The sequence below is a fragment of the Crotalus tigris genome, unplaced genomic scaffold (assembly GCF_016545835.1).
Source record: "Crotalus tigris isolate CLP2741 ecotype Arizona unplaced genomic scaffold, ASM1654583v1 scf7180000018691.1937549, whole genome shotgun sequence".
In the NCBI taxonomy this organism is placed as follows: Eukaryota; Metazoa; Chordata; class Lepidosauria; order Squamata; family Viperidae; genus Crotalus; species Crotalus tigris.
The window spans coordinates 983,054-998,058 of record NW_024097150.1 but is presented as its reverse complement, the minus strand read 5'-3'; the positions used below and the strand labels follow the sequence as shown (position 1 = coordinate 998,058).

The 15,005-nt window shown below is 38.0% G+C and overlaps 1 protein-coding gene across 1 annotated transcript in view; it reads right to left on the bottom strand.

Moving 5' to 3' along the window:
- Nucleotides 1-3,187: 3,187 nt before the first annotated feature.
- Nucleotides 3,188-15,005, bottom strand: part of LOC120313513 (amine sulfotransferase-like) — a 39,011-nt gene continuing 27,193 nt past the window's right edge. The window contains exon 7 of the mRNA XM_039355491.1: nt 3,188-3,965. Coding sequence (XP_039211425.1) covers nt 3,772-3,965 — 194 coding nt within the window. The 3' untranslated portion in view covers nt 3,188-3,771. The remainder of the gene's footprint in view (nt 3,966-15,005) is intronic.

The following is a 15,005-nucleotide window of genomic DNA, read 5'->3' as shown; positions in this document are numbered from 1 at the left end:
TTGCTCAGTGACTTGTTCCTCTTTCTCTTAAAGTTGTGGATATTGCTGCTTATAGTCCTCTCTAGAGCTAGTTCCTTGACCTTTAGATTGATCCATTAGGATTTGAGATTCAATTTGTGGTTCAGAGATGTCATCTTTAATGTTTCTCCAGGATTTCATATATACTAGTGCTTCCAAAATTGCTTCTAATATAAGTTCATAATCAAGCTGTGGAAGGAATTCCTCCATTTCAGTGGTGAGACAGAATTTTACTTTTTTAGAGGAGGCTATATTTATTAACAGTCAACACATACAAACAGTCAGCACTTATCCACCTCCACAATTACTAGTAAGCAACTTCACCACCCAGCTGTTTCACATCCTTTATCTTTTCGCTTTTATCATTTGAAGGTCCAACCCAATCTCAGAAAACAAAGAGGAAATGTAAATGCAGTAATAGTTTTTGCCACAAGATGCCCTCAGTAAGCTGTGAAATCTCTTTTCCGGCTTCCAATAAAGTTTTTTTTCCAAACAATAATGATTTATCCCTTTAAAAAAATAAGTCCAGCTTAGAAAATAGATATAATAATAAAGTTCTATGATAGGAATTTTTCCAGAGCCCCAAAGTGACCAAAAAAGAAGTAGCCAATAAAGAGTTAACTTTTTTTCTTTTCTTTTGTTAAAGCTCTTTTCCCAGATAGACAAAGGCAGCTCTTTCAAAACAAAGAAGTAATTCCAGAGAGCTTTTAACAGGAGACTAGTTAAGCAAAGAGAGAGGGAAAGGTCTCACCCGCATCATCCATGGTGGTTTCTTAACTCTTAGAAGTTCTTTTGATTTTTGGCTGGTGCAGCTAAATGGTTGGCCATGTTACTGGCCGATCTTTTCTCCATCAGCCCTGTCTCGGACTGCGGAAGGAGCTGCCTCCTCCCCCTGCGATCGATCATCAGTAGTCACCCCTCAAGGGAGACTTTTCAACCCGATGAAGGATCTACCGGCAGAGGGAAAGCAGCCAGCGAAGAGAGGAGTCTCTTCGTGAGAATGCACATACTGCAACACAGAACCAGAAGCCTGGTCTCCAACCTTTTTTATTTGGCAACCCGGAAAGGGAAGTAGGTACTGCTATTTGTATGTATGCAAATGGACTCACACAAAAATGAGTCCTGTGCACGTGTGCACAAATGGGCCGCATGTGAGTGCATGCACACATTCACACATGTAAACAGCCACATGTGAGCGCTCCACCTTCATCCTCGTCCTTGAGCTCTTCCAGCTCCAGTTGCTGCTCCTGTCATCAGGCACTGTGACTAACATGGGTGAGGCCCTTCCTTCTTAGTCAACCTTCTTTCTGATGCCTATGGACCACTTGGGTCTCAATGAGTCACCCAGGCTCCCAACCTCTACTCGGAGAGGTCAGTCCCGGCAGGAGCCCTGGATTCCCACCAGCACACAGCTTCCTCCTAGTTCCTGCCTCGAGCTGACATCTTGTGTCCAGCATTCACGGTAAGGCTCTACGCCTCTCCAGGTTGATCGATTCTGCAGATTCCACCTAATATAAGAACCTGCCCCAGCTAGTCCCTCAAGAAATAAAACTCTTGAATCCATTGAGTTGAATCAAAAGAACTTTTACTGACAGAAAGTGGTTGTAGTAGAATCACACAGACTCTGAAAGTCCCACACAAAGCACAAAGCAATTCTTTCATTTTTCCCAATCCCAGCCACCCTGAATTTGAAATTGTATTATGACGCTGTGGTTTTAACATTAATTAGTGACTGGGTTAACTTAACAAAAGTAGAAATACTCCTCTTGGAGGGTTGGGATTTACTTTTTGGATGGCATGCCTATTTAATTTTTAATAAAAAGGTTGATAGGGTTTTTAAATCTCATATTATAAGGATTTCTTTACTTCGGGTTTGGAAGAAATATTATAGAAGTGATTTTAAAATTCCACCATGGGCTATACCTGGGCATACGATAGAAGGGATAAGGAGAGGAGTCAAGATGGATAGCGTTTCTTATGCACAATTACTTAGATGGGATGGTAAAAACTGGCAATTAAAATCTTTGGAAGATTTAACACAAGAAAATATTATTTATTCATGGTTTCATTATAGACAAATAGTGGAGAGGTGGAAGATAGATCGTAACATGGGTTTGCTTAGAGAAGATGAGAATTTATTAAAACAAATAAAAGATGAAAGACGAACTCATATTAAGAGAATTTATGGGGTGTTAGTAGAACTGGATTCAGAAGCAGAATTAGTTAAAGAATGTATGGTTAAATGGGCACAAAATTTTGATGAACCGGTTTCATTAGATACTTGGGAAATTATTTGGGTGAGGAATGTTAAATTTACACAAGCCCAAAATTTAAGGGAAAATTTTTATAAAATGTTTTATAGATGGCACCTTGATCCAGAAAAAATGTCTCGTATGTATCCTGACTTGCAGCCTAAATGTTGGAGATGTGATGTTTGGATGTTACTTATTATCATATCTGGTGGTCATGTAAAAATATAAAAGCTTTTTGGATTAAGATATGGTGGAATATCCAAAGAATTTTCAGAAGAAGGGTAAAATTTACCCCACAATTGTTTTTGTTAGGTATTGTTTCTGATTGTGATAGTAAAGAGACTATATTGATGTTAAATTTAATTACAGTGGATAGGTTGTTAGTAGGGCAATGTTGGAAGAAGGAATCTTTGCCTACTTTGCAAGAGTGGTTTCTTAAAGTTTCTTATTTGGCGGAAATGGCAAAGATTTCAGCTTTTTTGAAAGATCAACCGCAAGAGAAGTATTTCCTGGTATGGAAAAAATGGATAGATTTCATACAATATAAGTTGGATATAAAAATATTATTTAGTTTTTGAATAACTTATATTTAAAATTGAAGATATTTTATAGACAATTTTTTTTATTTGATTTTTTCTTTTTCTGTTTCTTTTTTCCTTCCTTTTTGTATTTTCTTTTTATATATTGTTGTTAACTATTTTATAATTTGTTTAATTAATGTATTTAGATTTGCTTATGGTTTATATGTGTTTTAAGATTTTTCTTAAAAATTTTAATTAAGCCTGTATTCAGCTCTGGGAAGGCCGGGGGAGGGTAGGGGAGGGTTGGGAGGGTTTGGGGAAGGGAATTGTTTTGTAAAACTTAAAAATTTTCAATAAAAAAAGAAAGAAAGAAATAAGACTCTTGAATCCATTGAGTTGAATCAAAAGAACTTTTACTGACAGAAAGTGGTTGTAGTAGAATCACACAGACTCTGAAAGTCCCACACAACGCACAAAGCAATTCTTTCATTTTTCCCAATCCCAGCCACCCTGACCAGTCCACTGGTAACCAAGGAGAAGGTTTGATAACACTGAGGTGCAAGGCAAATAACAGAACACTCTCAGGGCATGATGGCCTTTGAACCTGCCTGGAACAAGCTGGGAGGGAGTGTCTCTGCCTTTCTATTTCCCAAGCATGCAGCAAAAGCGAAAGCATCCCCCAAATGCCGACCTTCCTACCCCTCCAACAGAATGGCAGGACACATTGTTGATAATTTTATTTGGAAAACATTTATGAAATCATTCTGGTATATCTTGACCCATTTGTGGTGATAAATTATAGGATGTTTTCAACATTTTGAAAAAGATGGCATGACCAAAAGCCATACTTTTTAAGGTTGCTCCATTAAGCAGGGAACAACACTGAGCAGAAAGCAGTATGGACACAATACACATAAGCATATACAGTACATACAGAAAATGCATAGGTGTACTGTAACAGCTTAAACTACATATACGTATTATGGCTGTGTTGAACATTTCTGCTCTGCTTCCTCCTGGAGAGGTTCCTGCAGCTTCCCATTCTGAGTAGATGGTATTTCCTTTAGATCCCAGATGAATTTGAGCGGTATATCCTTCATTTGTGCCTGAAGAATTTTGTCAAACCATTCATTTTGTGATACTGTCATAATATTCTTCCAGTCTCCAACAGTTCCTGAGGAAAAAGGAGCAGATTGAAAAATCAATTATAGTGTGTTCTCCTGAAAAGAGCCCCAGCATTGATGCTGAATCCTCACAGACCTGCCCACCATGATTGTCCCACGACTGCCAGTGCTGATCATCATTTTGGCCCTATGTAGCTAGTACAATTTTGGAACCACTCTTCTGTCTTCCCACAATATCCAACTGCTACCTTTATTCTCTCATAGCACATTTATTCATCAGGCAGTAAGTAAAAGAGCAGGTTTTAGTCTCAGCAATAGTCACAACTGAGGTTTTCATAGTAATACATTAGTTTTGACATTTTTTCAGCAGAAAGAGGATATATAATATAAACATGGTTAAAATTAAATGGTTCTTTGCTTAACAAAAACAATCAGTTCTTGCACAAGGGGTCACAGAAAGGACTCTTACTGCATTATTGGATCTGGAAGCAATATTTCTACTTATATCAAAGCCATGGGACTGCATAACTTAGCATGGCCCAAACAGTTCTATGAATCCCCACATCAGTCCCCAGTAATGGTACGTGAAATAGGATCTGAAAAGATTGTTTTAGCTTACTGGATTACAAACTAATTGGGGATTTATTTTACCCTGTGCTGAATTCAAAGTGCCTCTTTTAGGAACTCTTAGGATTTAAAAGCTGTGAAATTGTATGTCTGTCATGTTTTTGTGATTCTTCAGTTTAACAGTTGTATTTAGTTAATGAGGACGACCTATAATAAATCCTCTAGATTAGTGTTATGTGCTCCTGGCTACTTTCCTTCATGACCAGAGGCAAGCTCGCCTGACCAATAACCAGCCAAGACACAGTGAAGGTCTTTTGTTTTGTTTATTGCAATAAGCGGGGAGAGAAGCTATCAAAACTTGGTTCTCTCCAAAGTTTTAACCCAAAATATCTCCTTCTTTTATTCATCCCTATCACAGGCCGCTACAGCCCCCTCTTTCCCCATTGGCTGAGGTAGTATGAGGTTACACTCTTTCCGTCCGCCTATGCACATTTCCTGATAACATACTAAATCATATTCACATATACAATAAGAATAAGAAAAATTAGACATGTAAATGGTTATTTTAAACTCAGTAGATATTTATGTCCCCATTTAAAATAATAAGTTCTTTTCCTGCTTTTCAATTCAGTGTGCCTCTCTTCTTATCTTATTTGGCATAGTTTCCTACTTTCTCATTCAACCTATCCTTCCTGGCTAGCCATTTCCTTTAAAAAAACTATTTATCTATTTTATCGCTTCCCTTCTTCCTTTCTCAGACCCAGCTATTTTTGCCTATATGGTTTATCTTACTTCCTTAATGTTATCTCTTCCTGACTCTCACCATCTGTATTTTTCTATTCAATTAGTTTCCATTGTATTGTAGGTTTAACTGACTCTGAAGATAGTAATAGTAATAGTAGTAAAGTTGGAAGGGACCTTGGAGGTCATCTAGTCCAACCCCCTGCTCGGGCAGGAAACCCTACACCATTTCGGACAAATGGCTGTCCAGTCTCTTCTTAAAAACTTCCAGTGGTGGAGCATTTACTGCTTCTGGAGGCAAGCTGTTCCACTGATTAATTGTTCTCACTGTCAGGAAGTTTCTCCTTAGTTCTAGGTTGCTTCTCTCCTTGATTAGTTTCCACCCGTTGCTTCTTGTCCTGCCTTCAGGTGCTTTGGAGAATAGCTTGACTCCCTCTTCTTTATGGCAGCCCCTGAGATATTGGAACACTGCTATCATGTCCCCCCTTGTCCTTCTCTTCGTTAAACTCGACATACCCAATTCTCGCAACCGTTCCTTATATGTTTTAGCCTCCAGTCCCCTAATCATCTTTGTTGCTCTTCTCTGTACTCTTTCTAGAGTCTCAACATCTTTTTTACATCGTGGTGACCAAAACTGGATGCAGTATTCCAAGTGTGGCCTTACCAAGGCATTGAAGAGTGGTATTAATACTTCACGTGATCTTGATTCTATCCCTCTGTTAATGCAGTCTAGCACTGTGTTGGCCTTTTTGGCAGCTGCAGCACACTGCTGGCTTATATTTAGGTGATTGTCTACTAGGACTCCGAGGTCCCTCTCACAGTTACTACTATTGAGCATGGTGCCACCTATGCTGTACTTGTGCATTTGGTTTTTCTTGCCTAAATGTAGAACTTTGCTTTTTTCACCATTGAATTTCATTTTGTTAGTTATTGCCCAGTGTTCAAGTCTGTCCAGATCCTTCTGTATCTTAAGCCTGTCTTCTGGAGTGTTCGCTATTCCTGCCAGCTTGGTGTCGTCTGCAAATTTGATGAGTTCCCCATCTATCCTTTCATCCAAATCGTTGATGAAGATGTTGAAGAGTACTGGGCCCAGAACCGAGCCCTGGGGCACCCCACTACACACTTCCCTCCAGATAGATGCAGTTCCATTGAGGACCACTCGCTGAGTACGGCCGGTCAGCCAGCTACGGATCCATCTGGTGGTGGTTCTGTCTACCACACATTTTTCTATCTTGTCAAGTAGTAGGTTGTGATCTACTTTATCAAATGCCTTACTGAAGTCCAAGTAAATTATGTCCACAGCATTCCTCTGATCCACTAATTTTGTCACTTGGTCAAAGAATGCAATAAGATTTGTCTGGCATGATCTATTTTTGACAAACCCATGTTGGCTTTTAGTAATGACTTGGTTTGCCTCTAGGTGTTCGTTGATTCGTTGTTTGATTATCTTTTCCAGGATCTTCCCAGGTCTTGAGGTCAGGCTGATAGGTCTGTAATTTCCTGGATCCATTTTTTTTCCTTTTTTGAGGATGGGAACTACATCAGCTCTTTTCCAGTCCTCTGGTAGTTCCCCTGTGTTCCAGGATCTTTGAAAAATATAGTTCAGTGGCTCCGATATCACATCTGCCAGTTCCTTGAGAACTCTGGGGTGTAATCCGTCTGGTCCTGGCGATTTGAACTCATCTAGGCTGGACAGGTGCTCACTAACGATTTATCATATTGATGTATATTTATCAATCCTCCCTGTATTTCTGTATACTCTGATGAATCTTCATTTTTATTTATATTAGATAACATAAATTGAATCTATTCATCTTCTCCAGAGATGTTTTTTGCTACTAACCCTAATGTTTTGGTGCAAGATGAAAATACAGCAGGGTAAACATTGTAGACAGACACAACACATAATACCTATCACAACTATAAACACTAGTCCTATAAATATTTGTTTTAACCACCCAAAATTGGGAAGCCAATTTGTTAACCAACTCCAATCACCCCACATATTTTCATACTTTTGTTCAGGAGCTTTGGCCACATTCCTGATTCCTTTTGCAATATCCATTCTGCTTCATGATTGTCATCTACCTTTAAATCCCACAAACAAATTTTTACCTTTATTTCCCTTTATTTCTGGTGTGTTGACTTCAATAATATTAGAAGTAGAATCCACTCCTCTTAATTTTTAAACAGTATTTCACACCCACAAATTGATCCACAATTTCAACAATAATAACAGATACAGCAATCACAGTGACAATAACAAAAGATATACATTTACCACCTAATTCTTACAATGTACAATTCTACATTTTCAGTTTCTAATGGTATGACTTCTGACTTAGTTATTCATTTTATTTGTAACAAACAACTTTTATTTCTCTGATGAGTCACCACCAACATCTTTGTTCTTCATCTGGGGTCACCTGAAATTCTAAAAGAGATATTCAAAATAGGTAGGGGTTCTGGTCCACTGCCCATTCAAGTCCTTTTAAATGTGGCTTTCAGTCCTTGTTCTGGAATAACCGTCCACCCTCTTTCAGGTCCAGTCACCACCTTTGCTCGTGTGTAGTGAGTCCAACCCTTCTCAGCCCTCCGGACAGCAGATTTAATATAAGGAACTTCCCTTCTTTGGTTGTAGAAGTTCCTCCTTCCATTTACGATTCAGCACCCAATGTCCCGGCTGGATCTTATGGACTGGAAATTCCAAAAGGAGTTGTTTGCGCCACCAAGCCTTTGTGTCAAAGAGAAGACAGAGACCCCAGTATTTGTTCTACATTTAGCTATTTGTCTCCCTCCTTTGGGAGCCTTAACCCTTTATTAACCCTTTTACATATCAGACATCCCTCTGTAGCCCTTTGGGCTATCCCATAAATTCCAAGGGTAGCATAGAATTTCAAATACATTTCTACCTATGCTTTAATTCCCCAATGACTCCCCTTATATAGTTTTTGGATCACCATTCTTGCAATACCTTGTGATAACCACAGAATTCCCTTGAGACCATTTTTGTTGTTTGGTAATTATAAATCTACTATATCCTCAATCCTTTTACTATCTATTTTCCTTTCCCCTTCAACTATAATATATTCTAGATATTTTATCTCCTTTCATACCAATTGGGCTTTATTTGCTAAACACCCTCAATCCTTTCTTCTGCCAAAAAGGTTGCTTTCCCATTTCTTTATAATTCCCAGAATAAGATCTTACAAAATTGGGAAGCTACATAAAAATGTATTTGCTTCCACAGCTTAAAAGTGGAGGAAAGAAAAAAAAAAAACCATTTGTCCTGTATCAGATAGACTATACTTGTCCATGGAAGCTGTATCAAAAATTGTCACATTTTTCTTTTCCCTCCCCCTTTCACCCTGATTAGATACCATTTTACAAAAATATAACTCAATAAACTTATTGTAAATAACACATTCAGGATTTTAAAAGGTAAAGCACATAGGCTCACCAATTAGCATTGGGCCAACATTTCTGGAATGCCTTTTGTCTCAAGCAAATAACATTCAAATATCTCTTGTGGCAGCACATCAAAGAACACCAGGATAGCTAAGAAGACAAAAGATTGTTTCCCCCTTCCCCACTCACTAAACCAGACAGAGTAAAAATTTATACAAAACTTTTGCCCTCAGGAGGAAAATTGCCATAACATTTACAGAAGTGGCTTGCCAATACCTCCCTCCTAGGGCTGAACAAAAATAAACCAGCCCCCAAACACTCAGCCAACCCTCATGGCTAAAGCAGGATTTGAACTCAAATCCAACCTTGCAGCCTGTGGCTATAACCCTGAAACCAAATTGATTTTCTATAAAGATTTCCCTCCCCCTCCTTGGCTCCAAGGAAAAGGAAAACAAATTGGACACACACAGTATGCAATTAATCATCTTTTTTTTAGTAGTAGCAAGGAGTCCCAAAGACACATATTTATCAGATATTAAATAAAATATCATAAGATTGTTCCTTTGACAAGAATACCCTCAAATGCATTATTAAGGATAAATCCAAACTAAAATGCAAAGGAAAATCACTGAAGCATGCCACACATACAAAAACAGAATATCAGAGTTGGATGGGACATTAGAGGTCCTCTAATCCAACCCCTTACTGAAACAGGAAACTCTATCCATTTCAGACCCTATCAATTTCTAACCTCCTCCCAAAAACCTACAATAATGAAGCATCCACAATTTCTGGAGACAATTATCCCACTGATTAATTATCCTTACAGTCAGGAAATTTTACCCAATTTCTGTTCTTTAAAAACACACATACACACAAACAAACATGCAGACAGAAACTGCCTCCCCCCCTTTTTTTTTTCTTCTTCTTTTTTTTCTGCATCTCTTACTTCTCCAAGGCAGAAATTCTTGGGATAAAAAAGTAACAAACTAAACATGTTTAAAAAGATTGCTCAAAAATTTCACCCCCCTTCAATAGCCCTTCCACCATGGGCTTTAAATCCATTCTTCCTTCCAATGTAATGTTATACTGTATCTGGTGAATTACTTCACCAGGGTTCTTTAAAGTCACCTTTAAAGGATCCATGTGTACCCCTCTTCTATTGCCCTCTTGGGCCCATATAAGAGGGTCCACTTTTCCTTGAGTTTCCTCACTAAGGGTCATAATATTTACAATTATTTCCCTTTCATTTCCCATAATAACAACCCCCAATTTACCAATTAAGTACCCCCTGGCCAAATTGCAGCTCCCTTTAACCAATACAAAGTTCAGATCCTTTTATTACTGTCTGGACCATAGCAGATTTAAATATTGTTGCTTCTACTACATGTCCCCAATTCCCTGATCCTTAATCTTCCCTTTCCCAATTTGCATTCCTGGAAGTATATAGTTCAGGGTAAATCTGGTGGTCCGGAATCCACCGAGTACACCCTTTCCTCCTCCAGGGATCCAACCTTTAAGGTTTATCAGGGGTTCCTAAAAAGCTGGACCAAAAAACAGATTAGTCCCCTGACACCCCTAATCCTCAAAATTCACCAAATTTGCTAGTTCTTCCCCCTCCTTCCTCTTAAGGTACTCATTTTCCCAGTGTCCTTCCTCCTTACAAAAGGCATTTGTTTAAGGACTGGGGAAAAATTTTCTCCTAGGGATTTATATCCCCTGGTGCCAACTGGCTGTCCTCACCCCCAGCCTGCCTCACTGATTCCTAATTACTCTTCCCCATCCTCTTTGCTGGCCTGTTTGCAATAATTGAGCCACAATTTTTTTTTTATTGAAAATTTTTTAAATTTTACAAAAACAAATCCCCTTCCCATATCCCCCCCAACCCTACCTCACCCCCCCCCCTTCCCAACCTCCCAAACCCTCCCCTGGACTTCCCAGAGCTGAGTACAGGCTTAATTAAAAAAAAAAAAAAACCTTAAAACACTTTTAAAACCTAAACAAGTTTAAATACAATCATCATTCTATATAAACTCCCTCCAAAAACACAAATTTAAACATTACTTTCTTTGAATATCTATATCTATAGTGTAAAATCTAATTTCTCCCTCTTTCTTTATCCTAAAACAAAAAAAAATAAACATATAAACCTTTGTTATACCATTAAAACTAAATACTCTTAAAAAACTTAAAGTAAATACATATTTCCTTCAATCTTCATAATCTTCTCTCCTATCCAAAAAGAAAAAAACTTAAAAAACTTATAAGTCCTAAACAAATCTAAGCACATTTAATTAAACAAATTATTTTCTCTTAAAAATATTAATAATAATATTTAAAAACTAGAAACACTTTTAAATCCTAAACAAATCTAAATACAATCATCATTCTGTATAAACTCCCTCCAAGAACACAAATTTAAACATTACTTTCTTTCCTAAACAAGTCTAAACATTTAATTAAACAAATTATTTTCTCTTAAAAATATTAATAATATTTAAAAACCAAATTTAAGCATACTTAAAACTTGAACAAGTTGTACTCCCTTCAAAACACAAATTTAAACATTACTTAAAATTTAAAACATTAAAATCCCCTCACTAAAATGAACAAATTATAATCCCTTCAAAACACAAATTTAAACAATATTATCATTAAAGATTCAAAACTTAAAACAACAAAATTCCCTTATACGCCTATCCCTAATAAACACATTAAACATTTCAATCTTCACCAATAACAAATTCCATCCGTAAGAAACTGCATCCTTATCAGTCTCAATTATATTAGTATTATTATTAATTATTCACATTCCAGTTTTTTCCATTCTCCATTCTTCCATTCTTCCATTTCCATTCTCCATTCTTGTATCAAACTCGTAAGAAATGCTGCAAGTTCTGCCTTAGGAGACTGCTCCAAAATTCCTGAATCTCCCATCGACTCCGAAGCCAATACAGATAAGGGTTTCTTGAATTCCTCCTTGTGTTGGTCTTTACAATTGTAAGTTGTACAAGTTATCCTCTGCCCGTTCCTCTCTTGTTGATGCCCCTCAAACTGAGATTTCCCAAGTTCCATTTCAGGCAGCAATTCCACCCTTGAAGATTGCTCCAAAGACTTTGTAGGTCCAACATCTCCCAGAGATTCAGAGACCACTGAATATGAAACTTCCTTAACCTTCTTCTGTTGCTGCTTTTCTTTGGAATTATGTGCTACACAAGTTGTCTTCTGCTCCTCACTCTGGACTTGTTGAGACCTAATAGATGGCGATGCACATACCCCCAGGACCGAAGTATAAAAATCTTTTGCTTGAGAAACAGTATTAAGTCTATGACATGTCCCCAGGTAGTTCACCACCATTCCAGTCGGAACATCCCATCTGAATAGAATTTTTCTCTTTTTAAGTTCATTTGTTAGAAAAGCAAACTCCTTTCTTCTTCTTAAAATTTTAGATGGGATCTCCTTAAAAATTATAACATCTTGTGAAGCAATTTGAAATCTCTTCTTATAATAGGCTTGCACAATTTCATTGCGTAAAGATCTTTTACCAAAGTAAATTACCACATCTCTGGGCAGATTCTTCTGTGCTGCCACCACAGAGTTAACCCTAAATAATTTTTCAATTTCACTAAGTATTCCCTCTTTTTCTTTATTCAAAATCAATGCTAAGTCCTTTGCAACCATCTCTTTCAGATCTCCTTGCAAAGACTCTCCCAGGCCTCTAATTCTTAAGGCATATTCCATTTGTCCATATTGAAGCATAAGAATCTCATTTTCCATTTCTTTTTCCATACTTTCAATTTTCCCCTCCATTATGTCCACTTTTTCATCTACCTCTTCCACATGGGAGTTCACCTTTTCAAGAACAGAAGCAACTCCTTCTAAAGTCAGAACAAAATCTTGTCTCAAGATCTATTATTTTCCTCTAAAATCTTTTTCATTTCTGCCCTAATTTGAATTATAACATCTCCCATCATGTCTTGCAAATCCTTCATAGTTATTAGCTGACCCCCGGAAGAGGGTGAAACTGTTGATTTAGAAGCTGTAGAAATCCCTGGACGTTTTGGAGCCATCTTAAAGAAAAACCTTTAGTCCTTCTTAAAAAATTATAAAAATTCCTTCAAAAATCATAACTCCCTCCAAAGAAGGTCATTATAATAAAAAGAAAAAAGGGAAAAAAAAGGAAGAGAAAAAGAATTAAAAAAAGCTTTACTCCTTCTTAAAAATTGCAAAAAATTAAACAGAAAAAAGTCCTTCAAAAAAGGGTCATTACAATAAAAAGAAGGGAGTTCAAAAAAAAAAGGGGGGGAATTAAATAGAAAAAGTCCGTTCCAAAAAAAAATACTTAGAGATACCAAAAACAACCATTTCAATCATAAGAAAATAAAAAGGGAAAGGGAAAGGAAAGAAAGAGAAACACCAAAAAGCCTGCCAGTCAGCATTCTAACTTCAGAAAAAAAAAACACCGAGAGATTTGCCGATGGCCATTTTACTTTCCCTTTCAACAAAGAAAGAAAAATAAAAAGAGAGAATAAAAATAGAAGCAAGTCTTAAAACTTAAAATCCAAATAAATCAAAGAAAGCAAAAACTAAATCCTCTACTCAGCTCTGTCCGTTTATAAAAAAACTCACCAGTTCTCTTTAAGCACGGAGGTGTTTGCAGTGGCTCATTTTGTCCCTGAGGACAAAAACAGCTGGGAAGCGGAGACAAGTCTGAACTCCGTGGGAGCACTCCTTTCACCCCCCCAAAAAAAACTTGGGGGGTGCAAAAGAGGCTCTACCACTATTCAGACACTCTCTACCCCCTCCCTTTGCCCGGGAGGGGGATTTTGAACCGCTGAACAGCTGATGTCTGCTGTTCATAGCGGTTCTTACACTTACCCAGGAGAGACGGCTACAAAGTAGCCGCCATCGCGCGCGCAAAATCCACCGGAAGTCAATTGAGCCACAATTTTTATCTTATCTTACATTTATCTCTCTCCTCTTCTCTCTTAGCATATACTTTCTGAGCCTCTTTTACTGGTAATAAACCTTCTATTGTTTTAGTTTTCCATGTGCCTAATTTCTGCATTAGTACCCTAATACCTTACCATGCTTTCCATTGGTCCTAAAAACATTTCTAACCTGTTTTCCTACTTCAATAGGATCTTCTATTAGTTTGGGCAACTCTTTCCTAAATTGCCTGATTTCAAAAGCTGTTAGGGGGAACAATTTTTTTTCCCTTGGAGAGGGGTTTCCCCTCTCTTGACACTTTCCAAACTATAGGAACCTCAAGAAATACATAGCTTTCTACTTAACTCTTTCACACAAAATAGCAGATCAGAGTTCTCGCCTTTCATCCTGGCCAGGCACAAAACTTCACACAGCTCCTTTCTTTCTCTCTCTCTCTTTCCCTCTCTTCCATCTGATTATTTCCATTCTTTTAACACCTTCCATTGTCCTTCTAATTACTAAGAAACTAGCCTTCTTCACCCTTTCTCGCTTTTACACCAGACACAAAAAAATTCCAAATGCTTCACCCCAGGCAAAACAATCATTCTTATTTTCAAGGAACTTTTTCAAAAGTTCCCAATTTTCCTTTTGGAATAAACCTTGTTATTTTGTATATTACTATTAGAGGGTCTCTCCCTCCCCTCCCCCAGGTCTTTAGAAATGAGTCAATACAAACACACAAACATACAGACCATTAAACATCATTTCCAGATCTTTGGAGGTGTGTGTGTCCCTTTAAATTTTCACTTTTACTCTTTTAGGGCACTTGTAGCTTGTTCTCCAGGCAGTAGGGAAATCCAAGGAACATTTCTGATAGACCTTAACCACTGCCTATCCATTCTCCACTGCTCTAAGCCAAGCTGAGAAGCCTAATTTAATTTATTGGCTGGCCAAACATGTACTTAGGTCAAATATATACTGTAATGTATCATCCTTCCTTTGTTCAAATGCCTTGTTTAAAGCATTGACTTAAAACACTTCAACATTCTCCCTAAGGGATTCCCATCTCCCTAAGGGGGTTCATTCCAGAATGTAAATACCTTTCCTCTTTTTCCTTATTGGCCGGCACACTGGCAGGGGAGGCGTCCCTCCTCTTCAAACTCTTATTGCCCATTAACACCTCTCTGATATACAGATACCCCTCTGGTATCTTACCTGTCAGGCTGAGTTGAAGTCCTTCCTTAGGTCGGCCAACTTTCCCTTAGGTTTTCACTGGGTCCTGGCTTTCCGTCTTGGGATCTCCAATTCCTCCTTGTTTGAGCAGGGGCAATCCGACCTTTAGGGCTGGGAAAAACTTACCCAGGTGCGCACTCCCCTTTCGAATATCCCCGGCTGCCAAAGATGGATCAGATGCAAATCCCGGAGGAGTCCCCAAGTCTGTTATG